The sequence below is a fragment of the Trematomus bernacchii genome, unplaced genomic scaffold, assembly GCF_902827165.1.
Source record: "Trematomus bernacchii unplaced genomic scaffold, fTreBer1.1, whole genome shotgun sequence".
Taxonomy (NCBI): Eukaryota; Metazoa; Chordata; class Actinopteri; order Perciformes; family Nototheniidae; genus Trematomus; species Trematomus bernacchii.
Genome location: NW_022987573.1, coordinates 1,387,554 through 1,414,589, shown reverse-complemented (window position 1 = coordinate 1,414,589; position 27,036 = coordinate 1,387,554). Strand labels below are relative to the sequence as shown.

General features: G+C 43.7%; 2 protein-coding genes across 3 annotated transcripts; both read right to left on the bottom strand.

Moving 5' to 3' along the window:
- Positions 1-533: 533 nt before the first annotated feature.
- Positions 534-14,664, bottom strand: tasorb (transcription activation suppressor b). 2 transcript variants are annotated; one of them, XM_034126483.1, is made up of 23 exons: positions 14,264-14,664; positions 12,756-12,901; positions 12,379-12,471; positions 12,212-12,284; positions 11,691-11,782; positions 11,465-11,599; positions 11,223-11,347; positions 11,084-11,115; positions 10,749-10,854; positions 10,412-10,515; positions 10,051-10,160; positions 9,592-9,664; positions 9,407-9,481; positions 8,140-9,129; positions 7,276-7,586; positions 7,086-7,188; positions 6,184-6,992; positions 5,401-5,523; positions 3,993-4,152; positions 3,487-3,595; positions 3,182-3,360; positions 2,574-2,708; positions 534-2,327 (listed from the first exon to the last, which is right to left on the bottom strand). In XM_034126483.1, exons 1-23 carry the CDS (start codon positions 14,565-14,567, stop codon positions 1,111-1,113), a joined length of 5,604 nt encoding a protein of 1,867 aa, XP_033982374.1. In that variant the 5' UTR covers positions 14,568-14,664; the 3' UTR covers positions 534-1,110. The 2 variants fall into 2 exon arrangements, with proteins under 2 accessions (XP_033982374.1, XP_033982375.1); XM_034126484.1 differs by having other exon boundaries at positions 534-2,324.
- Positions 14,665-17,059: 2,395 nt separating this feature from the next.
- On the bottom strand, positions 17,060-20,412 carry asb14b (ankyrin repeat and SOCS box containing 14b). Its single transcript, XM_034126638.1, has 10 exons — positions 20,394-20,412; positions 19,650-19,812; positions 19,523-19,575; positions 19,307-19,438; positions 19,077-19,235; positions 18,741-18,986; positions 18,321-18,489; positions 17,697-18,231; positions 17,409-17,562; positions 17,060-17,339 (listed from the first exon to the last, which is right to left on the bottom strand). The coding sequence occupies exons 2-10, from the start codon at positions 19,772-19,774 to the stop codon at positions 17,164-17,166; spliced, it is 1,749 nt and encodes a 582-aa protein (XP_033982529.1). The 5' UTR covers positions 19,775-19,812; positions 20,394-20,412; the 3' UTR covers positions 17,060-17,163.
- Positions 20,413-27,036: the final 6,624 nt, after the last annotated feature.

Sequence of the window (27,036 nt, the reverse complement as noted above, 5' to 3'; positions counted from 1 at the left end):
CAGTGAACTGTGCCTTCTGTCATGGTCAGTAAATGAGTTTTTAATAGAGTTGAAAGGTTTTTGACTACAATCGTTTTATGAGCACTAACATCCTTCCTCCTGGGAATCAGACCTGTTTCTTATTAGAATATGTTGATGAAATCTTATTACCTCAGACTTGTCTTCCATATTACCTACTTAATTTTAGTTTAGGGCTTTCATGTTAAATTATCCAGCCTCATGCTGAGCACATAAATCGTAGGTAGCTGAATACAGTATGGAGTAGGGCTGCTCGATTATGGCAAAAATCATAATCTCGATTATTTGGGTCAATAATTGATATCACGATTATTAAAAACGATTATCCATTTACTTTGAAAACATCAATTTATTGGAGAAAAAAAATGTTGAACAATATGTTTTTAACAGTTGATTACCCTGAACTTTAAGTATAATTCAACTGAAACCAATAAGAAAAAAAGAATAATGAAAGAATAATCGTTTTATTTCGATTACGTTGTTTTCGTAATCGTTGCAAGCCATAATCGTAATTGCGAATTAAAATACGATTAATTGAGCAGCCCTAGTATGAAAGGACAGTAAGACAGTTCTAATTGATATTTTTAATAGTTTGCTTGACACTGTCATCAAACTGGTCACACAAACAACTTGATTGGTTTATTTCAATAGAATTTTGGACAACCAAATATGAAAAATAAAAATAAAAAAAGGAAACGAACAGCAAAGAGAAATTTCATTCACTATTTTTTTCTTTCCTTAAAAAAATATCAGCCTTCCCCCTTACCGTTTCAAAACCTGGAATTACAGAATGAAACAGAAATTACAAGTTAAATTCCAAGAAGCTGGAAGGCCATTAACATTTGCTGGCAAATATAAATATAGTGGTTTGAACAGGGTCTCAAATAGCTCACATGGAAAGAGTGTACATACAGTTTACACAACAGTAGGACACTCGGCACTGCCTGTATCAATTTTTATTAATGTAGAAAAACCAGGATCCTTATTTACTGATTCAAATAAATGTGTTTATGACAAGAAAATATTTACATTCAGCCAGCACTTATAGTCTCTGGAGGTTGGCTGTTGTGTTGCCCCTTCAAACATCATTGTCTATTCAGGAGCATAGTTGTGAGTGTATGTGTAGTCCGAGTAGTAGTCCTGTGCCCTCCCCCTGCCTGCTGGGTAACCCCATGAGCAGGGTCCACCTCCAGACCCGTTCCCCCGATCATGTCCTCGTCCAGGCCGTGGCCAAAGCCCTACTGGTGGAAGTCCTCTGCCCCGATAGCCCCCTAAAGAACCAGGACCCATTCCCCCCCGCATGGGCCCGTGGTCCATCTGTCCAGGGATGCAACCATAACCCACAGCGCTTATTAGATGTGGAGGCAGCTTAGGTCTGACCATCGAGCCCCCCCTGCTGGCCATTGTGGGTAAGCCCACAGAGGCTCCAAGGTTGTTGGTGCAATTCACCTGAGTCCTGCCCCCCTGACTACCAGGGGTGTTTCCTCCGAGGGTTTCCCCAGTGTTAGAGAGCCCGCTTGGGTCCAGTTGGCCAGCAGTGACCCCACCCTGGCTGCTGGCAGTCTGAAAAGTGCTGATACCTGCTGTCCCCCATAGACACTCCCCATGTCCAATGTGTGTCCTGTCTTGTTGCGTAGGGGTCCCACCAGCATGTGATGGAATGCCGGTCATGTAACCCGGCTGGGCTGAGTCATTGTGGTCTGTGTAGGGCTGCGAGGTGGTGAGCGGAGAGTTCCCACAAGGCCCAGCTCCTCCGGTGTCCGAGCCATACGTGTGTCCCAGCATCATGAGGTGAGGTGGAGGAGGGGGTTTGACCTCCATGGGGAGGGAAGCCAGGTTGGCTAGAGGTCCTGCTGAGGCAGAGGCTGGAGCTGGGACGGGCCGGTACTCCTGCTCCTGGGTGCTGCTGCAGGGCGAGGCAGGGTAGGCGGGGGAGGCTGCATAGCTGGAGGAGCCAGTGTAGGAGGACCACGAGGCTGAAGGACACAGGAAGCTCTGGTGAGGATTCACAGGAAAACTGCCCGGGGATAAGCTGCCAATGTCTGAAGAGCCTATTCCCATCTGGTTGGTGGCTTTGAACTGAGAGATGGCTGTCTTGAGAGCACTGTAGTCAGACAGCGTTGGAGTTCTATCAGGAGTCGCCTGCTGGTCTGGAAGCGGAGGACGAAACTCCTCCATCTCCGGTGGGGGCGGCTGCGGAGCGCTCTGAACTGCCTTGTTCTGCTCTGAGGGATCCAATATGGTGTTTGACTCACCATCATCAGAGTCTAATGACATGTCCTCCTCTTCCACACACTCATCGTTTACTACTGGGAGAGCAGGAGAGGGCAGAGAAAGAGAAATGGAAAAGGAAGATATTATCAAGGAATGCGTTATAGATGCATTACCAGCACAAAGTGTGTTTTAAAAAGCGCTGCTGGACAGTACAATCATATTTTCACAGGCGAGATAAATGAACAGAACAAAAGGCAATTTGGCAAAGCAATTACACTGCAGCAAAACGACAGGAAATCTCCAGGGTTTTTGTGTGTATGCCTGATGACGACGTTACCCACCTGTGGAGGGCGGTGTCGGGAGCTCATTCTGATTGATGGAGCCAATGAGACTGTGGAAACCGCTCATAACATCATCAATGCTCCCTATCACAATCCCATTTCTGGAGTACTGCAGGAACATCTCAAATGGCCTCTCTGTCGAAACACAAAATGCAATAATTCAGTCAGCAATTTAAAATGAATCAAAGACAGCGATACAGATATTTAATACTTTTACACCATCTACATTTTCCTCTATATCATTTGGAATAGAGATGTCTTGAAAACCGATACTGCGGTGCTAAGTTGATGCCAAAATCTGAAAATGTGCAGGAGACCTAGTTAATGTTAGCTGTTAACAACTGGTAAAGATATGTTTTACAGAGTTGCACTATGGTGCATTCAGGCTGTATTCAGTTCAAAGGTAGTTATACGTCTGTCTTGTCAAACATGGTTTTTGGAAAGAAAATTTTCTTTTTTCTTTTTAACTGAATTTCTGGTAAAGCAACATCCCTAATCAAGAAGTCAAACATTTCTAATTAACAAAAAAAACATACATTGTAGTTTTATGCTACTTTTAGAAGACTGATGAATGTGACTTTAGTTGATAATGATGAAGCTGATGATACCTGTGAGGAAGATAAGGTGCCGTTGCTGTGTGTGCTGAGCTTGGAGCTTGATCAGGCATTCCAGGTCTGGAGCCTGACGTGACTGGGTGTCACACTCGTGATACGGGAGGAACTCCACCAGGTGCTTCTTCTGATACACGGTGAGGAGGTTCAGCAGCCCCATGGCGTTGGCGTTTAACCTTTAAGAGAACATCAACAATAGTATTTGATTTGAATTACAGCTGCAACGATTAGGTGACTGACATACGTCTGTCAAAAGAAACATTTTCTCCATCTATTAGTAATAATGCATTTTAGGTAGTCACCTCGCCAGTTCTTTAAGCTTCTTCTGGGACTTGCAGTGCACCTTCCACTGCCAGGGGTGTTCAGGGGTGCTCCGGTCTTCCAAGAACTTCAGCAGCCCCTGCAAACGATCTGGAAAAAACAAGCCATATAAGCTTTCAAGTTAACATTTACCCCTTTCTTTATTGCCATTCCAACGCTTAAGAAATTAAACCTATAACATATACTCTCAGGACTGGCTTACACTTTAAGTTCCTGCAGTAAAACCTAATCTTAGAGACACAGCCTTCGGATATTTTCCCCTATTGGATGGAAGAATTTGCAGAGAAGGCTAAAACTTGACACACTGATATTGATAGGGTGATTCAAAATGTGTGTTCTATTGGCTTTAGGTGTGCTGGTTTTACATGATATACTTGTCGTTTTATCTTTTTTATACCTACGCCAAGGATATTTCAGAAAACATTTATATTTCATCCAAACATTTCCATGAAGTCGCACACTTCCCACACAGAAAAGTCAAACTTACCCTGCGTGATAAGGTCAGGGTTGAGGACGAACTCATCAGACACCATGAAGCCTCCGGTCACAAACAGCTCGTTATAAGTGTGGTTCTTGACATCGTCCAGAGTGTCGACTCCAGCGAAGCTCACTGAGGGCAACTTCTTCAAAGACACCAGTGCTGGGATCTGCAGAATGAAAAGGTGAACTTAAAGTTATTTTATTACATTTGAATTGAATGTATGTATATCTAAGGCGCCGTTTACACGAGGAGAAAACTGCTTGTATCTGCATAGTTTCGCGTGCGTATAGCCCTATTATTTACACGAGGCCGATAGAAACTGACCCCACAAACGATAACGGGTCCCAAGGTGGATAGATTTGCAAACGAAACGCTCTGGGGGGTCAACCGAGTCCGTGTAATCACCTCTATACGAATATTTCCTGAAAAAATAGCGATAGCCCCGCCTCTCCTGCTCACTGCTGTAGCAACTATCAAAAATAGCTGTGTTAATTAAACGCACAAGGGGTTCTTGAATGAAATAATATTATAAAAGGCAAACCAGAATTGTTAACGCCCAATATACTCCTTAAACAAAATAAACAGAGTCAGATTTCATGCATTGATCCATTATATTGACAAAGGTGCGATCTCACCCGGTGTTTGTAGAGAATATCTCTCTTTCTGAGCCGTCCTCTCCACGGAGACGTGCTTCTTGGTCGGTCGATGCAATATCCACAGATTCGGTTTCTTTCAGTTAACTTCCCGTTGCATTTATCCATATGCTGAGGAAATTACTATATCCCGCTGAATACCAGCAATCGCCACACACACTTCCTCCTGTCAGTAGCTACTGCTAGTGCTACTGCTACTGACCATGCTACAGATATTAGTGCAAAATCTACAGCTCCTCTACCACAACCATCAGCAACAAGTGGACATGGAGAATTACATGAACTACATGTTGCTAAATACACCGCGGGGCTTAAACAGAAGGGTAGCCATGGCAACATTGTGGCGGGGCTGCTCGGGCTGCTCTTCTTCGCGGCTTTTGGTGTATTTTGGCGGAAGTTACAGCGCCACTTACAGTCCCGGCATATGTACTACAGCGTTTCCAGCGGCCTCGTTTGAACAGACACGTTAAATGAAACGAATGCATGTGAACGGAATACTTTTTTGAATACGCATACTGTGCATAAACGCAAACGGTCCCGTGTGAGCGGGGCCTAAATACATACATGTGCATATTGTCTTCAAAGTGTGTGCATAGAACCCTATAGAATAATTAAAGTCAGCAGCCAGATAAGAAAACGATACTCTGCAGCAGATGTTGAATTCAATTAGGATGCTAATATTAAAGTTTGATCACTGTGTGGATCAGCTGGGGCCATGACACTGGGGCTGAGATGAGGATGGTGACAGGAGGTGATCGTACCTTGTGCACGTGTGCAGCGATGTCCTCGTTCTGAATGATGATGAGGAGCTTATCTAAGCTGCTGCTGTTCTCCAGAAACGTCTGCGGGCTGCACTCGCTGTTGCCAAGACTCTTCAAGTAGTCCTTTGTGACAGACAGGAGAGACGTAATTGTTAAAGACAGACAGATGAACAAGTCCTTCTCTCTTTCACCTCACATACCGACTGTCTGCCAGATACAGGATGAGCTCAGGGACACGGAACACATAGTGGCAAAGAGGAACGAGTGTAACCTTTCACATTCCTGCTGTCGGTCTGCAGCTGCACTTGTGTGTGCCTACACAGTGTATTACTGCTAAGAGCTGCGGCAACTCCAATAACAAAAAACTATCTCAATCTGTTCAACAGATAAGGAAAGTGAAAGAGAACAGATGTTCAACTTTATAAATTCATAACACTTAAATAAGCCTTACAAAATAAAATTGAAATATTCCCGGAAGGTTTTGAGACAGTTATTTTGATTATACAGGTACAATTGTGGCAGTGTGTCAAATAAATCAAAAGCACCGGCTTTTTAAATGTGAGGAATGTTTTTGAGTTGTACTTATAAACTCATAAATATTTGGGTTTTGAATTATTATTAAACACCATTGTGAAAGGTTCTAGGAACTCTGTGAGAGGGAATTTTCCACTATTTTCTGACATTTATTGACAAACATTTAAAAGCACAAAACAATCCCAAAGATTATAAATGACCATGAACAGTTCTCTTCTTTCAAAACCACATTGAGCTCTTGTTTTGTACCTTGATTTCCTTGCAGACGGAACTCTCGTCCCCCTCGTCCCCGGAGTAGATGTAGAATTTGACCGTATTCTTGGTGAAGTCCTTAAACATCTCCACCAGGCTGCTGAACACCTCAGGAGCCAGCAGGCCCGGCCCACTCCCAGAAGGAGGGACCTTTTTATGGGTCTTCAGCTCTGGAGAGTCTGGTGTGACCTGAGAGGGAGAATAGAGCTCTCCCTTAACCTCTCCCGACGAGCCTTCTGATTTAGACTTAGTGGATCCTTTGACAGTGCCCGTTTTACCACCGTGAGAGGAGGGGTCTGCTTTACTTTTAGGAGTCTGTACGGGGGTGGGGGGTGGTGTGGTAAGATTAGATGTTGTGACTGCGGGAGGTGGAGAAGTGACCTTGGGGGGAGCAGGTGGGCTGGGGATCAGCTTGTCCATCTTCTCACACAGTGCTTTGACCTCCCCTTGAGTGGGGACGGGCGAGACGTAGGGTCTCACAAAGTCGGAGAAGCAGCTGTTGGGCAGCCAGCTGTGGCGAGGGAGCAACCTCGGGGAGAGCCGCGAAGAATAGCAAATGTGCTGAGTCTGCATGATGTTTTTGATGTTAGAGGTGAGGCTGTGAATCTCCTGGTTGAGTATGGTGTCCAGGCTGATGGAGGGCCTGAAGGGAACTTCCTCTACGACTGGTACCGTGGGAGGTGCGGCCGCCTTTTTTACTTCCACCGCTGCGGGGGTCTTGGGCTCTGGGTAGCTGTCTGCCACTGTCACGGATACTGGCTCAGGCTTAGGCGCGGGCTTTGGCTCAGGAAAAGGCCGTGCTTTGTCTGTAAGGAGAGAAGACAGTAAACGTGTCACAGTGATGAATCAGATCTAAATATGTCCACAAAGGCCTGTGTAAAGTGACAGCTCTGAGGTACCTTCATTAGCGGGGGGAACCCATGTTGGGTTGGCTGAGGTGTGAGCTTGCTCTGTTGGGGATCCGAGGCCGAGTGGACTACCAGGGCTACAGTCCATGTCCTCCTAAAAAAAAAAGAAGTTTTTAGGCTCCGAAAAAGGTTGATTTCATGGTGGAATTATTCTGTAATAAAACAGCTGTTCATATTTCACCTCTGTGTAGTTCGTCTGAGGTACAGGCTCATTTAGTTTGGTGAGGTCCGGCTCAGGGAAGGCAGGCTCCGCCCTCCCTGAACCCGTCGATGGTTCCCCGGGGTTTGGCGGCACCGCCATCGCACCCTGAGCCACGGCTTTGTTGAGAGTGGCCAGGAGGATCTTGAGCAGGCGCTGAGTGTCGTTGACTGCCGTGGGGTTTGCGTTGCCATGGGCCCTCAGGTCCGTGTCATAGATGCCCATGCTCTCCATCACTGCTGTCAGATTTTCGCTCTGCCCGCCCTCATCAACGATCTCATCTGCTGTGGCTCCTAGCAGGGTGCACACAATTAGTTAGAGACATTTGCAATATTAGTGTGTAAGAATGTATTGTAGACTTTCATAATTAAAGCTGTTCTGTGCATATTACAGAATACTTGAAGAAAGATATGCATTATTATAAAATGTTTAAAAGTTACTCGGTGTAGAGTGAAACTACCTAAATTCAGGAAGCTTTTCAGGTTCTGATGAACTTGACTCTACAATTGTGGCAGCAGTTGATGAACTGGCACACCAGTATATTAACAGATACCTGGATGAGCCCCGAACATGCTTGACATTTAAAAATGTAAGCAATCATAAAGTAATTTAATTTGTAATCCTATACACTGGCTCCATGTCGATATGGTGCCGATGGGGAGCAATGTTTTTTTTTAGTTTACAATGCAATTACTCAGAACTCATCAGACAGTGTTGTGAAACTAATATAATATTCATTATTTCTAAAGGAATGAACGTTTGAGGCAGTAGGTGGAAATTATCGGGAAAATTAAATTACACAATTTAAATAAAGCCAGAGAGAGAGCTGCAGGCGTCCGTCCTCACCTCTGCTTGGTTCCCCATTGCTATGCGGATCTGTGCGTTGGTGTTTGTTCATGCCCCCCCTCTCCTCTCCCTCAAACTTCCTCTTTAGACTGTTGGCGTCCCAGGCTGCGTCCTCTCCCTGTTCCTTCCCCGGTTCCTTCACAAGTGCCTTCTTATGAAGCTGGATCAGCTTGAGCAACTGTTTCATCTTGTCCTTTTCGTACTCATTGTGGGAAAGCTTCAACTTCTGAGGGGCCTGAGCCGGGGTCTCAATGTTCGTCTTGGGCTGCGGCTGAGCCCCGTTAGAATGGGCCAACCCCTGTCTCCGCTTGCTGCTGTCCGGGGGGGGCTTCTCGTGTGCTGGCCTCTCTGGAGGAGGCCTCTCCGTGGGCAGCCTCTCTGCAGGTCTCTCTGCGGGTTTCTCTGCGGGTCTCTCTGCGGGTCTCTCTGCGAGTCTCTCTGCGGGTCTCTCTGCGGGTCTCTCTGCGGGTCTCTCTGCGGGTTTCTCTGCGGGTTTCTCTGCGGGTCTCTCTGCGGGTCTCTCTGCGGGTCTCTCTGCCCGGTCTGAGCCCCTGTCCGAGCCGCCCCAGTCGGAAACGGGGCTGTATTCCACCGGGGCCGGGGCAGGTGTGGGGATGGGGATGGGTGTTGGGTGCTGTATCCTTTCACGGATGTCCTTCATTTTGTTCAGAGGTAAAATAGAGTTTGCAGGGTTTTTGACGTAAGAATGCAGCACGGCTTCCATGTTAAATTTGGGTCTGGGCACTTGGAGCGGGTTGGTCCTTTCGTCCACGTTTTGTTTGTATTCGGGCGGAATGAAGGGCCGCACCGTGCCTGATTCCATACGAGTTAGGTAGTCTGTGGCCTGGCGCTCCACCCCAGAGCTCAGGTCTTTGCCAGGGTTGGGCCGCAGCTTGAACATTGCGTAGTGCAGAGCGGGGACGAAAGGTTCCATCGAGGACACGGTAGCAGGCTTGGGCTCCGGCGTCTCCGGCTCGAACAGTCTGGATGCTACAATGGAGTACACATAAGTTAGTGTCATGTAAAATAATTTATCTGCACTATTAAATGTGTAAGAGACAGGAGCTTCATTACAGGAGTTGGGGTTGTCACATGGGAACATCACAACTCGTTTTTTATGTAATTTTGTCATTCAGTAAATATATGCGTTTGTCTTATCCAAATATTCTCTATTTGCCATTAAAACATTGAAGTGGGGAGCTTTATGCAGATTCGGCCACTGCTGGTTAGGGTTAGAATAGGAATGGATGGTGTGAACAATACTTACAATACTTGACAACCATCCTTGACTCCTGAAAGATGAATAATGCTTGCAGGTTCTTCTCAACGCGCCCCCGCCGCTCTGCAAAACAAACAGCAACTTGTTTCAAAGCTGAACCCTCACCGAAGGAATCAAGTAGGTGTTTTACTGACAGAGAAAATTATGAGAGGAGAGTAAAAGCTTTTTGGCACCTTTGGACTCCACCATCTGCGATGAGGACAACAGGAACAGAAAGCCCCTGTCAAACAAGGACTTCACCAGCACCTGAATAAGGAGAGGCAACACTGCAGTCAGAAGCACCGGGGTGTATCATTATCAGATAATGTGAGCTATCATAATACCAGTTTGGTGCTTGACAGGTTTTATTTGTCTAGTGTGCACTACAAACTGACGAGATAAAGTAAAAGAAAAACAGAATAGATGTTTTTACCTGGATAATTGTCTTGTTTATTGGGGAAAATAACTGTTTATTGAACAAAATCTACTTTTATTACATTGAATGATTATGTTCAATGCAACAGTGTGTACAAATTGTTGATTCCTTTATTTCTGTGTGCTTTATCAGATTGTGAAATAAGGAGGATTCGAAGGAAAATACTTTGGTTGAATCTGGACATCCTGATTGTTTGAATTCAATTTGGCCATCTCACCATCCTGTCCCTCTCCAGTTTGTGGACCAGCGCTGCCAAGCTGCCATTGGTTGGTTTTCCTTTTCCGTCAGTCACATCGAACAGGCTGCAGGACATCCCACACCTCATCACTGCGGACCAAGAAAAGCAACTTCAAATAAACAGCAGACCCATAACTCATCTAAAGAAGTTGTTTTCTGCAGGCTCAGTCAATCATATACATTGATTAAGTTAAGTAGCTGTTTCTGTAACACAAAATGCAGCGTATGCATTTAGAATAGCTTAATGAATTGAAATTCAAGTAATGCATTGCATCCTGCATCACCAGGGCATTGTCCTAGCATTTAATTATGAGATATTCACATGTGCAGTTCGGACTGACCTTCCCGTGATGCGCTGTAAGTGTCCCAAGAAAAAAGCACAGAGGGGATCTTTCGCTTCACCTGCTCCAGCTGCATACCTCGACTCAGCGACAGCTTCTCAGGCCTTCAGGGGAGAAAACAGATTGAAAATAGCAAATCATAACAAAATCCACACAAAAACGGTCTTTTCATTGCACACATTCATTTTAACCTCCTCTTTGCAGTGTTAAATGTAAGCACATAGAGGGTTTTTATGCAAAAAGGGGTCTTTAATAATGAACAGTGGAAATTCTAATAGCACTGTGAAGGTAATTTAGAGATACACAGAATGATGTTAGAGACTAAAGGTTGACTCACAGTTTGTAAGGGAGGTAGGAGCGCGAGGAGGATCGTAAACAGATTGGGAATAACTCCTGGCCCTTGTTCACCAGTACACCACTCCACACAGTGTAGCAGCTTTTCCCTGCAACAGCAAAGGTCAGAGGTCAGACAAGATACAGAGAGAAAGGAACGCTCAAAACTGCTGGAATATCCCTGAAATCCCCGCTCTTTTTTTTACAGAATCTCTTCTCCAGAAAGTTTTACTCTAGTCGTTGAATTGAATTTGGACCATTTTCAGGGTGCGTCACACGTATAGGCTTTTTAGTTGTATTCAATATTTATCAAATAAGTACGATTTAAAATAGTTTTACCTCGCCTTCCTTCAGGTGCAATGGTGTTGAACCTGTTAAAAGAAATGAAAAAACAGGCTCATTACAAACACACAATGAAAACCTCCCCAGTTGCCGGGAGATACTGCAAGGTTTCATCACTTCCTGCAGGAATACGCACCTGTGTGAAGTCATAGGAGTTGCTGCAGCCTCCTTGCCTTTGTACTGAAAGGAAACCACAGCGTAGGGGCACACGTGCCGGGGCCGTGCCTTGATCTCATCGAATGCAAACTCAAAAAAATATTGCTAAAAGACAACAAGAAATATGTGTTATTAACTAATTCTGTTCATGACAACTTAACGTAACTTAATTTGAAAATACAAAACATAAAGTAAGTGAAATAACAAAGAACTCTCGCTTACCTGTGTGAGCTCAAAAGCCCTGTAAGACAGCAAAGACGTAACCCTATTGGCACTTTTGGACAAGTGAGAGTCAAACTTCTGATTCGGTTCCATAGCGTTCTTAGGCATGTTCTCATGGATGTGCTTTATTCGGCCCTGAGAGACAAAACAGACTGGTGAGCTTAAGATCCCACGGGAATAAGAAATCTGTCAACAGCACAAAATGAAAATAGAGTGGTAGACATACCCTCATAACTTTGAAAATGATTATGTCTCCAGACGAACCCACTTCGAAGGGATTGATTTGTAACAGATCAGAATATTTTGAGACATAAACACCTACAATGACAGAATAACTGGATTAGAGGAACAGTATCATAAGCACACTCCATCAGTAGTGCATTAAAAGTATCATTTTTTACACTCAAACCATAATAATCACGTCAATTACATGGTGATACTTTGAGAGAAGGACAAAACATTCGTTCTTTGAGTTGGTAGTCAGCGATGAACCAACATTAAAGTGATATATTTTTTATATTTAAGAGCCATTCCCAGCTGTTGATATAGCACGTAAGGTTGTAAGTTAATCAGGTCACAATAAACAAAGATCCTTAGCTGCTTATCAATCGGCTAACAAATTAAATATATTGAAATAGGAAACAAATACCGCTGTCAATGCTAAAACAATAACATGACATAAAGAACATCTAATCAAAAACAATACTGTCTCCTTTTGAGGAAACAACATGCCAGAGATTAACTCACCCGTTGAATTGTTTCCTAGTGTAGTAATCCTGGAGTGTCCCACCGACAGACCCTTCTCACAGATCCACTGGAGCTACACAAACAAGACAACAAGAAGAGCTCAGAATCATGCACAATGAGAAAACATCATTATTTTAAACCATCATCACCACGTCCATTATTATTACCTTGGATTTGTCTGGGAAAAGAAAGCAGTATGACTCGGTCAGCTCTGGTTCCGTCCGCCCCTCCTGCTTCATCTCTCTCCGCTTCTCGATGAACTGGCACAAAACATGGAGCAGACAGCCAATGAAATACAGCAGAGCTTAACATGCATGACTGGTAGAATGGTAGAATGTGTAACTGTGTAGAGATCACAGGCGGGCCTCAGCATGATCTCTATCCTGCCATGTGAGCCACAAGAACAGTCGTTTTACCAACTAAGCCGTAAAGACTACTATTTATCTATCTTACGTGACATTTGGTTTCAACCTACAAAAAGGTTCCATCAGAGCAACTAAAAGTCTGTCGAGACATTTTGCGGCACAGGAAGACTTTGACCTACCTCCTTCTCCAGCAGCTCATTGTGAATGAGCCTTGCCTTGCAGTAGGAGAAGGTTCCTCGTGATGAGGAATCGAGGTAAAACGAGGAGAAGATCTTCACAAGGTCTTCAAACTCCCGGCTGTCAGGGGGCAGGAACTGGTACAAGCCTGCACACAGAGAGGAGATCAGTGCATTAGAAATGTGCAGAGTAGTAGTAAAGCATTCCAACACTTAAACTCAATCCACAGGAGACGGCAACATCAAGCTGACAATCATCCTCATGTATAGGGTGATATGGTACCAATATATCTTTCTTACATGAGAAGAGGATACATGTGACCTGTGTTAAGACTTCAGTTATTATCAGAAAGTCTCTTGGTGTACATTAAGTGAATCTCACTGGGGTTGCACTGACCCAGCTGCCTCTACTTCCCATGTGCTAAAGCCAGCTGACTAGAATAGATTACCGAGTTGTCCTTTAAGGAATAAGCTGAACACTGATCAGCAGTAAGTAGGAATCTCCTATATCAACCAACACGTGACGAAACCTAGCTTCTGTCTGTGTTTACAAAAAGGTTTATTTTATAAATCCAAAAACATATAAAGAAGAGAACAAGCACTTGCTAAATACTGGACGGAGCAGTGTCAGCCTCACTCAAGCTGTGGGGTAACAAGTGATAAATATTTCAGCTGAGGAAACACGCTGACTGACTAAAATCTGGAGATGAACACAGCCAGGTCTGTCTCACATTTAAGTTTACCAAAATAATTACATTGTTTTTGCTTTACATATGAACCTTGCTGAGTTGACCAGATACTGCAAGCGTGGCTGCTTAATAAAGGCTCTAGTCTAGCAACTTCAGCTCAACTTTGCATATACACAAACAAGTGATGTATGACAGCAAGGTTTGTAACAACCACTCTGCTACCTCCTTTTTGAGACATGATGGGGCCAGTGTCGTTGTATTGTACTGTGAGGTGAAGGTGTAAGAAGGATGCTCTGATACACAAGTGACATCAAGCTGGGACAAGGGGTGGGCAGCCCTACTTATTGGTATTGTGAAAACCTTTTATAGAAGTTGGGTGGGGTGGATTATTCATGCCCTTCACTAAGGTCAATATGACACCCACATGTTGTCAGGTGATGGCTGCAACAAACTCAGGACACCAGCAGCGAAACTCAATCAGACTATAGTCCCATGAAAAAGGTAAAGGCCAAACAAGGTGGGCTTTCAAACGGGCAGTGTGTTGCTTTCAGGAGCCTCCAAGGGACAGGTAGCCAACTGCTGTAACTTGGGTACCTGGGTTGGACCACCAAAGCTAGCTCTGCTAAAGCAACTCACGCTACATTAGTCCAGACTGTCCGATAGCTTACATACTATGTCGTTGGTTTAATCTTAACCCGTGGACATTAAGTTAAACTAGTAAAACTAGCGAGGCCATCCAGCTAGCTTGCAGGCTAGCAACATGCAGCAGCAGAATTATGAAAGACAGGACAGGCTCTGTTCAAAATAGCAGCGATATGGCACCTTTCCGTTCTCTTATCTTCCTCGGGATTTGGAAATTCTTCCGTGGCAGCTCGTCGCTCGGTCTCTGGCCTTGCAAGGCAGAACTGCCAAAGCTCCGGGCATCTGCCTGCACGCTCCTGCGCCGCTCAGGGGCTTCTTTCTCGGGCATTACACCGTCTCCACATCCAGGCTGATCGCCATTTTGGTTGGCTGTGGCCGAGGTGGCGGCTGATTTCTTCAGGGGTTCGCCTCCCTCTAGCTGCATATCGTCCGTCGCGGTACATTCTGAGTCCCTTCTCCCCACCGCGTTGGGGTTCAGGGCCATTTTCGGGCACCGTGCACGTATAACGGGCAATGTAGCTCAAACGATTACGGCGGCGCTTCACTTACACACACTCCTCCTCAACCAGCCTCCGCCATTGTGAAAATGACGTACACGTTCTTCTCCACCACTGCAAAACGCTGCCGTCACGATGTTTACAAACGCCACCCAGCGGCGGAGCGGGGTACTGCTCTATGGGTACTGCCGGACCGGTGATGGATGCAATAGTGAGTGAACATGGCGGTGAAGGATCAGATGTATGCAAATGTAAACTAATTTAGGACACATTCTATTTACAAGGCAAAATGTATAAAGACCCCACCTATGTGTCACGTGCTACTATAATGAAACTAAACATGTTGTTGAATTGAAATCTAAATGTGTAAAAGATCACTTATATTACCAAAATAATGTAATCAATGGAATATCCTTATAACTTGCAGGTCTCCCTTGAAAAAGAGATCTATGATCTCAATGGGACCAATCTGGTTAAATAAAGGTTTGAAATGAAATAATAATCAATTCACCATTATTATTCTAATTAAATTATGTTTATCTAAATGGTTTATGCTGCCAAGTACCATTTTGGTATAGGAGCTGTTGTGTATAGGATACACATTGTGTAATTGTAATGATTCCCTTACTGTTTATAAATTAATTGAGATGGTTTTAGATGACAAATACACTAGCTTTAAACGATACCCAATATATCAAATGTATATATATTGGGTATTGTTTGTGGGATTTGTTCTGTAGGTTTCATTTATAATATAAATGAAACCTACAGAACAAATCCCACAAATCCAACTTTTTGTAATACCTTATTATACCACCAGATGATGACAAAGAGGCAGAGACAGACTCAAGAATCATAAACATTTTGTAATGTTTATATTACTTTAACGCTTTTTTTTATGCATACAGGTTTAATGCTTTAATGCCATCTCACTTTTCGATTTTTTTGTACTCATAACAATAAGATCACAATTTTATAATGTAAGACTGGTTGTGAAACAAAGATACATAATTTCTCAAATTGTTTCTTTAGGTTGTGGTGATTGACATAATTCACCCACGGAACTGTGAGTTGGGGGTTTTGCTCCGCACGGACACATGTTAACTGTACTTACTGTGTGCCCTTCTTTCTTGTCTTCCCGGGCTGCGACTCGACAACATGTGCGTTTCTGCTGCTCATTAAAGCTAACTTCGTACCTTCGATGCACCGCCTCCGACTCCCTTCTCTCGGCACTACATTGGTGACCCCGACATAAGTCTCGTAGAAGTATCCAAGACTGAACCAAACATGGCAAAAAACGCAGTTTTTCTCAGACCGCACAGATTGAGGCTCATTTTGCCCTCCGCGGAATGACCGATGACGACGCACGCTATCTCCACATCGTTTCGGCACCGGGAGACAGCAAGCCTTCCGACCACATGGAGACGATGCAAGACCTGCTAGGTACGGAAGAACCCGACTTCTTGTTCATGGAACTGTTTCTTCGGGACATGCGGCCGCATGTCCGGCTAGTGTTGAGCCCCGCGCTTTAGCCGAAGAAGCTGACCGGTTCTTCCTGGCCGCCCGGCGTTTTACCCGAGGTGCTGGCCCCGACACGCGGCGGCACCTTCCCTGGTAGAGGCACGCCACCTAGCAGAGGCTCCGGGGCCGACGACAGCGACTAACGGCTTACAGCTAACAGCCGATGACAACGGCTAACGGCTTACAGCTAACGGCTAACGACGACGACTAGCAGCTAACGGCTAACGACGACGACTAGCAGCTAACGGCTAACGACGACGACTAGCAGCTAACGGCTATCGACATCCATCTGTTAACATCCATCTGTTAACCCTTTTTTTTTGTGGTGCCTGCGGCCGGGCAGCGCTCCTCCCTGCTGGGGACCACCGGGACATTCACGCCCGTCCCCACGTCGCAGCACAGCGACCCAGCTTTCTACGGTTGGCGGATGTTGCCCCCTTCCGACAGCCCGTTCAGGGTCATGCGACACGGGGACAGGTGTCCTCCGTCCTCCCATGGGCCGCCCCCCACCCTCTGGTGGGGGTGCCCTCGCCCTCGTTGGGCCCCCCCTGCCCCGGCCCCCCTGCCCTCGCCTGCGGCCCCGCCCTCCTCGGCCCCTGTGGTGCTTCCTCCCGTACGCGAGGATTGTGTCCATGGTTGAATTCTGGGGGGGCTTGTGTGGTGATTGACATAATTCACCCACGGAACTGTGGGTTGGGGGTTTTGCTCCGCACGGACACATATGTTAACTGTACTTACTGTGTGCCCTTCTTTCTTGTCTTCCCGGGCTGCGACCCGACAACATGTGCGTTTCTGCTGCCCATTAAAGCTAACTTCGTACCTTCGATGCACCGCCTCCGACTCCCTTCTCTCGGCACTACAAGGACCCATTTAACCAGGTGAGTGGTAATAAAGACAATACATCTTCACACAAGGCATCGCTTTAAAAGAAAGAATGCCAAAAACACTTACAGGTTTGTACAAATACTATTTCAATCATTAAAGTACATGAAAAACGTAAATAATGAACACTGTCTTTGTCCCTTTATTCCAGTTGTATCTGTGGCAGCTAATGCGTTTTCACTATGGGTTCACCATGCTGCCTCTGCTGTATACATCAAACTCCTTGTAGCGTATGTAGTCTTTCAGCCTGGGAGGAAGAGGAAGATAGTTGATGAAAACTGGGGATCTCAAGCGCAGGTGACTGAGATGCTCCCTTATCCGCAACCGACACAGATGCTTCAGGCTTCGTGTATTACCTGAGTGTAAATAAAGTCAGTTAAATTAATGAATGCAATATTTTTTAATTAATATCCTTCAGCTCTCACTTTGAATATGACAGATCTCCATCCACTGTTTCTGCTCCTTCAAGGTGTCCTTGAGTTGGGTGCAGAAGGGGACGTGGTTGGTGTAGTCCAGCATGATGCGCACCACCTGAGCAGATAAGTGCTTAAGCCAGGACACTGTTATCACCTCACAGAACTGGAAGGACAAACACAAAGACACACGTGGCAGTCAAAACAAAACCTTGACCTACTCCACTGATTCCCCTGCCAGTTTCTCCTTGTTCTTCAAATGTTAACAGCATTTTCTCTCACAGACTAGCTTCACCTCACCACCAGGTCTTTGATGATTGAGGTTGTCCAAGGAGCATAGTCATGGGAAGTGTCCCCATACGGACAATCAAAGCAACGCTTGACATCATATCCATGGTTCAGAATCATCCTCAGCATGACCTCGTCTTTCAAGGCGTACTGCAGAGCTGAGGGGAAGTGAGTGGTGTTGACACGAGAGTAGTAATTTACATTCGCCCCGAACTTCAGCAATTGGTTGATCATTTCATAGTGGCCCTGTCTGAGAGCCAGCTGCAAACAATTGATAGGATCCTGGTTCACCATTGCCCCGGCCTCCAACAGCAGGCGGGTGCACTGAAGATCATTGTTGGACACTGCAAAATAGAGGGCAGACCTGCGCTCATCATCATAATTGCAGCGCACACTTGTGTGAAGCATGAAGTTAGGATCGTAGTCAGCTTTGAGCAGTATCTCCACACAATGAGCATGTCCCCCAGCGGCTGCAGAGTGGAGAGGACTCATCCCGCCTTCCTTTACAGCCTCCAGCTTAGTGACTGGGATGAGACGCTCCAGTGCCCTGTTGGTGAATAATCCTAATGTCAGAACATGACAAGGGTTCAACCTCTATTTTAAAAGTAGGAAAGTTAGATGTAACATATTCCTCACAGTATGTGTCCATGGTAGGCCACACGGTGAATTGGCAGATGGCCACTGGAAAGAGGTTGGTTGGGATCTGCTCCATGGTCCAGCAGCAAGGAGATAATGTCAGGGTTTCCTGATGCCGCTGCATCAAACAAGACAGGGCCTGACTCTGATTCGCAACACACATTGGCTCCTACAAAATAGATAGAGATGCTGTTAGAATTGACATTTAACAGCCATTTTCAGACCTGGGAAATATATGTTATTAATCTAAGAGGGTCATACGCACAGTAATGTAATGTAGTAACTTTGGCCAGGATTGTCTCACCAAAATCATTCGTGTGAGTTACTCCCCTCTAGTTTACGAAAACAAAAGCGCTTTACTCTGAGCTTATCAGGTGAAATATTAAGCCCAAAGTGGAAGTTAAATCACTTTAACTATACCTTTTTGTAACAGGGCTTCCACCACATTCAGATGTCCATTTTGCGCAGCCAGAGCCAGAGGAGTTTTCTTTTTGATGTCACGTGCATTTGGGTCGGCACCAGATTCTAGGAGCAAATGGACAAAGTTCTCCAGACCTAAAAAGGCTGACTCGTGTAGAGCTGTCCTGCTTAGAGGTCCTGTTTGGTCCACGTTGGCTCTGTAGCGAAGCAACAGTGTGGCCAAGTCGTACTGGTCATTCAGAATAGCTAAGAGGCAAAGAAGGTAGATATACAAATGAGCAAATATCTTTGGGTGGGTGCAAAATGAGATAAACTTTGCATTCAGATGTCAGATACCTGCCACTAATGGAGAGTCTTGCTCATCATTCTGGAGATCTGGGCTACTGGCGTTCTGTAACAGGAATGTAGCGTTGTCTCTGACTCCATGAACCACAGCCAGAAACAGTGGTGTCTCACCCTTCAGAGTACGACACTGTGCTGCACCTGGAGGTGATGCTGGAACATAAAACAACTAATAAACGTGCCTGAATAAAAAATCCAAAAGAGTATTACTTTTAGGAACCTACCTGAGAAGATAATCTCTAGTATCTTTTTATTCTCTTGCGCCGAAGCCTCATGCAGCGGGATCCATCCTCGTTCATCAACTCTTGACAGAGCCTCTGGTTGACCTGCCAGTCTGTTAAGGGCATCTTCATCACCTAAACATGAGTACCTTTTTTCAGAACTATGGCAAGATCTAATGAAAATCAGTTTGGACAGGTTTAAGAATTACATCAGCTCACCCTCCTTGATTGCTTTGAAAATCTCATCAGGGTCTTTACTGGGTTTCAGATCACTGTTGAGAGAAATGTAAATGATGAAGAGATACTGTATAGAGAAATAGGGTTATTTAGGTGGTCGGAGATCAACCTTGGATTCAATCCTTTGAGTTTTCTATATTCAATCAGGCTTTGTTCAATTATATATTGCGTCGCCTCATCCTCATCCAAGTCGTCCTCCGATTGATAAAAGTCATCTTCTGTCTCTTTGTTCATCTGTAGGTCCAGAAAGGGTCAACGCACAAGGAACTGCCCTGGGGAGACAGCCATAAGGGAGACAATACTTTTAAATATGGCACCCGAAATCTCGAACACCGCCTGCAGCCCTGAATACTGACAGGGAAAAGTTCACAAAAGCCCAGTGCAGTTAATCACAGGAGTTGCTGACATACTTATTCCTGTCGTTGAATTAGATGTCAAAATGAGCTGACTGATACCAAAACAAAGATTTGGATTATAATAATTCCATGTACAGTCCTTTTTTGTCCTAGATTTTTGCATAGCAGCACTAACTTAACAGGCCATGTGAGATCAGATAATTTACAGAATACACCTCTCATGGTGATTGAATTAAATGAATGGAGATTCAAACTGCATGAATGATTGCAGTGAGCATGTACTTAATATTCAATTATCAAAGGAGATGTAACAAGAAATACTTCAACAAAACATATTTTTACAAAATCCCAAATGCTATCAAGTTACCTGACACATTCAACAACATAACATGGAAGATCGATAGCCACATTTAAACAGGTTGCATACACAGCACACTCCACACTTATCACCCTAATTTTTCACTATATGCATTATTTATTTATTATCTGGTGTTTACCTTCAGTCAGATGACTGTGTGCCTTCGTTGGCTTTCAAAACAGTATTGCCAGCAGGCTCCTCAGCACACACACATGCTGCAGCTATTTATACATGTCCCACTATAAATATCAGATCACGGGGTCTTCACAGCCAGCACCTAGCTTTGACCCACTGAGCCCTGCAACAACTGCCACCATGCAGCTCATGCATGTGCGCTCATAACAACATTATTGACATAATAAAAAAATAAAGAGTAGGCTATTATTTACATATGCATGAATTAGTGTAAGTATATGTTTTCACTGTTTATTTTGTGATAATTCATAGCTAAAGGTTATGTCGTTGCTGTACTGTTTTGTGCTGGAACTCATGAACGCCTGTATAACAACGAGAGTGCAGCAGAGAGTCTAGACATGAAGTATGACCATATCAGCTCCCAATGAGGAACTGTCAAGTTTCTTCTGTTTTTGTGCAGATTCCCCACTTGAAAGGGACTTGAGGCTCACTTTGAGAACAGGATTCCACTCCAATGACACAGCTTTTCTTTTCAGACTTTTTATTTAGCAGTTCACTTAAAATGTCTTTGCTGACTGGGTCACTTTATGCAGGTGAAAAACCTTTGAAAACAAGATGCATGCATTTTAGAACTTTGCAAGTTATCAAAATAAATAAAGCATGTAAACATGTAAATACAGCATGTAAACAATACATTTGTTTGGCAACTGCTGCCTTAATTATGAATATGTACACATATAGAGCAGACTAAACACAGAAATATCCATTTTAAACATAAAAACGTTTCTTTAAACCCAAGCTCTTTTAAAATCTCAGCAGATTTAATTAACTGGACTTAACTAGAAATGTTCTTAAATCAAAGTAATTATTTTTAAACAAGAAAAGATTCTTTCCTCCTTTAACAGAGGTATTCACTGAATTAAACAAGACTTCACTATCAATACTTCTAATAAATCAAATTAATTCTTTATAACAAGAAATATTATTTTCTCCCCTTTTAGCAGGAATCTTCAGTGGATTAAATTAACAGGATTGTATTAGAAAAGTGTTTAGTAAATCAAAATTAATACTTTTTAAGAATAAATATTTTCCTTATTTTACCAATCCTTCCGACGATAAATAACAGAGCGTCTAAGCTCAGAATGTTCCGCACAATTAGCGCACCACATCTAAACAATGCTGCGCAGAGTTCTAACAGGACACGTGGGACACACGCAAACAATCTAACAGAACATAAACATTAGCGGCTCTGCGTTGCTCTCACACAACATTATGGATCTGATCAGGGACGTGCACAGACATTTGGAGGGGCTATTGCTCTAAACTGGAAAAAGGGCATCCTCCCCGAAAAAAAATATAAGACCAAAACAATTACATTAACTAATTTGAACAGTAATTCACTTCATCATCTCATAACAAAATAAGCTAAGGCAACTACTTGCATTCGGTGACTTGATTTTTAAAATGACCTTAAATAAACTCACTAATTAATGAAACCAGTTCAATACGCATTATTCTTATTCTTATCATTATTTATGAGCGCAGTAACGGTAAGGTATCTTACTTATTTAGTATTCCATAACTTAATAACAGAGATGGTCAAATTAAAGTATAGAGACATGGCAGAAATCCTACAATGAAGCGGGACAGTGAAGTGTTCTGTGAGAGAGGGCGATCAAGAAAAGAGAGCGAGTGGCCCCGTCGAGGGAGTTTACCATGGATGTTTTTTTTATTTTTTCAGATTTTGCATTTTATTACATCACAGTACAAACAACAGACATACAGTACACTTCCCCCACCCCCAACAGAGAGGGCGATACAAACAATAGCACAAAAAAACACAATAAAATGTTCACTAGTGCATGGTAATAACATCAGTAACAACTGTAATACTTATGTATACATTCAAGAAATCTGTCGACGCATAAGGCATAGAGATTTGTTCAGGTTATAATGTCCTTCATTTATTAGCAGTCACAAGACTAAATAAATAAGAGTTATGAGGATTCAATCAGATCAGGGTCTAGGGATAGAGATATAAGAGGACAAAAATGAATGAATCAAATCAATACAGTAAATGGACAAGATAAAAATAATGAGATAGAATTGCAAAAAATGTGCAAATTGCCTGGACCACATCATGACCTCCTATACAGGGCAATGTATTGTTTATGTCAGTATTGAGTTATAGTTCCTCATCTGAGGGGAGCTTTTGTAGAGCATTAAAGAAAAAGATATGAACGGTTGCCACTTTGAGACAAATTTTTCATTGGAGCCCCTTAAAAAAGGGGACCTATCATGCAAAATGCACTTTTGTACGTCTTTTATACATGAATATGTGTCCCCGGTGTTCCAGGGAACTCACCAAGTGTCAGAAAACACAACCCTCTCTATTTTCCTCCATACCCAAATCTCTAAAAAAGGGGCTGCAACGGATCTGATACAGATTTGAACACTTCTATGACGTCACAGAAGTGGCGCTACGGCTATTGGGCCAACTCTCCACCTATCAGGGGAATGTGGGGTTGGGCCATGGCCGCTCGAAAGCGCTGGAGACGCTGTAGTACATATGCCAGGCCTGTAAGTGGCGCTGTAGTCTGCCACAAAAGCAGCGAAGAAGACTTGCCGCCCATAGTTACCCTTCTATTTATTCTCCCTCCCCGAGGCAAGCGTTTGCTCCCGCTGCTTTAATTCAATGCAATCCCTCCCCGTCGAGGCAAGCACTGTAATTCACTGTTGGATTTAATCAGCTCGCTTAGCACTGCCAGAAGCCCAGCCTGAAAGGTATTTTGTTGCTCCACCTGGCGCACCGACAGCTCCACCTGGCGTGCCGCCGAGTCAGCATGGCGCGGCATCACCATGAGCAGCTGGTCGTCTGATTCCTGGGCCATGTGTGAATGCAGCAGCCGTTCGTCGTGCATCTCCTTGGCACGCAGGTCCTCATTCTCCTTGCTGACCATGGAACAGCGGTCCATCGCCATGATGGTGTCAAGGAAGCTGTCATTCCGTGCCCGCTTTCCTAAGGAGAAATAAGCAAGATACAAGATCAGTTTAATCGCCTAGTAGGTTGTCAACAGAGACAACATTGGACATGGTGCAGGCAGGGACAGTGTACAAAATGCAGGTGTAAAGTAGAAGATAAGAGGCTCAAATAATATCAAATACAAAATAAATATCAAAGTGCCCTTATTTATTGTTTTGTGCTTAATGTATGCTTGAACTTTGTTTTATAGGGATTAGTGGACATCAGATGCGTAACCTTCTTTCAAGGCCAGAGTAGTTACAGTGTAAGTGGATTGACATCTAACATAACATGGCTGAGTACAATTATAACAATCAATAAAAAAAAAAAGGAAAAATAAATTGAATTTCAATTACATTTCTACTTAAATGTGCAAACATATTAGAACATCAGTCTTTGTGGCATACAGGTAATCAACTGTTTAAGCTTTTACCATTAACATGTAGAATGAATGTTGCAAATGACACATGAAATTATAGCAACTACAATGTATTGTTAGAGGTAGCATTATGTCCAGCTAGCATGCCAACGTTATATCATTTTATCCCGGAGGGGAAAGCTAACTAGTTTCCAATCCAGAGAGAAACACCTCGCCTGAAACACACGATTAGTGCCATGAGTTAGTGAAGAAAATTACAGAACATTGCACATTTATTCACAAGTCAAAACATTTTCATAGCGGGCGCGGCTGAGAATAGCTAGCTAGCTAGATGTTGTTAGCCAGCTTGGAGCTATGATAGCCAGTTCAGCTAGCATGGCTAGCTCGATCTACTGAGCAAACAAAAGTACATCCGAGACCAGTATTGTGCAGATTAAAACAGTGCAGTGCATGTAGTTTATTTTACCTTTGTCGTCGTCCCGGCATGACTTTGCGCTGTGGACGGTTCCCAGGTCGGCTAACTTTGAACAACACTCCTACATTTTGCAGTAGAAGCTTCTGGATCGCGTCCTCAGAGTAAATCGCCAGAAGCGCCGACACATCCTCATCACTCCGAGGATTTATTTAGTGTTGCTATAATAACTGCTTTCACAAAAGTAATCTCTTCGTTGGTGGCTGCGGCGCTGAGCTTTTAATGAGCAAATACAATGGCGGCCTTCAAAAAAAATTCAGAGACTCACGGGCCGTGGTTTGCATTCCGCACAGCCAATCACGCGTATGAACTTTTTTCTCCCACGAAAACAGCGTAAAAATGGTTCTGATGAACTAATTTAGTTCCTGGGGCTTTTTGGTGTGAACGCAAATATATTGTAGTTCTGATGAACTATTGTGGGAAAAGTACTCCGGTGTGAACACACTAAATGCGCGAAAAATAATGATGTACATGAGAGAAAAAGGAGTAATCACGAGACTGAGGATTATTATATCTCCAGGGGTCGGCAAGGCCATTCAGAGACATAAAGTCAGAAAATGACCTTGCCATAGTGGACGGAGAAGAGCGGTCCAAGGATGGGTCAATAGCACAGTTTAAGTCCCCTCCCAGTATTAAAAAGGTGGGTGTTAAGACATGGGATTTTGCTCAGCAAGCTGTTAGAGAACGCAGCATTATCAAAATTGGGAGCATATACATTCACCAATACAACAGGAGTTTGCCAAACCATACCAGTAATAATGAAATATCTCCCATTTCTGTCAGAAATAATGTTAGTGGTGGAAGAATGTATCCTCTTATTTATGAGGATTGCAACACCTCTGGCTTTGGAGTCAAAATCTGAGTGGAAAACCACTATCACACCATTATCCGCCATCTATCCCATACAAACTGGAAAGTGCAGTGGCCCAGGCAATTGCAAAGTGGAGAGAAACAAAACAAAAAAAATATATATATACAAACATACCCTCAGACAACAATACAACAACTCACCCAAGTCCCGTGCCCAGGTCCCCATCCCCAAACGATGGAGACGGCAGGCAAGAAAACCTTGCGGTTCCCGGTGCGGAGGTGAAAAGCTCCTATATCTATAATACATAACTGGTAGCTCTGCAGCTTGTTTACATAATCTAACTAGAGTATGGAAAACACATAAGCATATAACAAAAAGTGAGCCCATTTGAAAGATGGCTAATAAGAATTGCAGTAAAACACGTCTCAATCAGACCTTTAAGCACATCAAAGCCCTGAGTATGGACCCAGTTAAACATAATATTCCAAAACATCTCCCTTAAAGTGAACTTAGAAAAAAAAACAGTTTAGCAAAGCAGGAGACAGAGCTCTGAAAAAATGCTTCAATAATACTTAAGTTAACTTAAAGAAATTAAAAATGAAATTGCTCCAAATAGGAGCAACGACAAATTAAAGTTGAATTTTGTGTGTGTGTGTGTGTGTGTGTGTGTGTGTGTGTGTGTGTGTGTGTGTGTGTGTGTGTGTGTGTGTGTGTGTGTGTGTGTGTGTGTGTGTGTGTGTGTGTGTGTGTGTGTGTGTGTGTGTGTGTGTGTGTGTGTGTGTGTGTGTGTGTATATATATATATATATATATATATATATATATATGCCTACGCGGGGAAAGGATAAGTACACCAACCTATATCAACAGCCAGCCCAGGCCATGTATCTTAAATGTTTATAGATCATCCGTCGGGTATCGCCTTCGGCCGTGCCTCGGGAGCCCCGAAGTGGCGCCTGGCGTAGTCCAGTGCAGCTGGTCGGTGAAAGAGTGCTGCTGACCACCATGAGTGACGATGAGCCTGGCTGTCCGGTTTGTTACGCAGGATTACCCTTGCCAGAGTAAACTCCCTCCTGCGATTGACCACAGTCGGTGGATAATCAGGAAATAGCTGGATTGGACGGTAGATACACGGATTTCCCTGCCATGAGAAAACTAAAAATCAATTTTCCAAAATCCGACACTAGAGGTGGTCTTAACGCACCGGCAGCAATACAGTAGCCTATAATAAATATATATATATATATATATATATAATACGTAACATGTGTAATCACACACTTAGCGATATTATAGAACATAAATAATAAAAACGTAGGCCTACCTGGTTTAAAACACTGTTGTGGTCATACTGTGGAATGAGTTCACACTGAAACGAGTTCTTCATTCAAAATTTCGCGGGCAATTACATGTAAGAAGAAGGAGAAGAAGTAAAAGAAGTAGTAGAAGAAGAATGAAGCTGGTGTGTTTCCCGCAGCGAGACACTACAATACTAATTGTGGGCTTATCATGTTGATTCGACCACAACAGAAAGAAGAACAAAAAACCTCTCGCTCTCTCCAGAGGGGCAGGTCTGGTAGAAATGCCTCCCGTCTACACGCACCAGGATCGCACACAGCAACTATTTAAATCCTTCTTCAGGATGCAGCACTGGGCTCTGATTAGGGTGATTACACCCAGCTTGCCAGAGGAGGCAGGACTGCCTGCGATCATTAGGCTTACACACCTGTTGTCTATCCCTATTAATTGATGATTTGTATTTAAATGAAACATATTTGTAGCTCTAATGATTTAATTTCTGATTAAAATTAAGCTATTTTGTTATTGATATGTATCATATATATTATTTTTCGACTACTTGTAATCTGTTTTTTATTTTATATTTATTAAAGCCTTAGGCTCTGTTTGACTTTACAGGAACCAAGAGACAAGCAGGTGACAAACAGAAGCAGGTGGACACTTTA

Coding starts and splice junctions, on each gene's coding strand:
- tasorb (XM_034126483.1), bottom strand. CDS start 14,567: ATGGCCCTGAACCCCAACGCGGTGGGGAGAAGGGACTCAGAATGTACC. Junction 10,855..11,083: donor TGCACCTGAAGGAAGGCGAG/GTAAAACTATTT, acceptor TTGCTGTTGCAG/GGAAAAGCTGCTACACTGTG. Junction 7,189..7,275: donor CTCAGACGAACTACACAGAG/GTGAAATATGAA, acceptor TTTTTTTTTTAG/GAGGACATGGACTGTAGCCC.
- asb14b (XM_034126638.1), bottom strand. CDS start 19,774: ATGAACAAAGAGACAGAAGATGACTTTTATCAATCGGAGGACGACTTG. Junction 19,236..19,306: donor ACTAGAGATTATCTTCTCAG/GTAGGTTCCTAA, acceptor TTTATGTTCCAG/CATCACCTCCAGGTGCAGCA. Junction 17,340..17,408: donor GGAGATCTGTCATATTCAAA/GTGAGAGCTGAA, acceptor ATTTACACTCAG/GTAATACACGAAGCCTGAAG.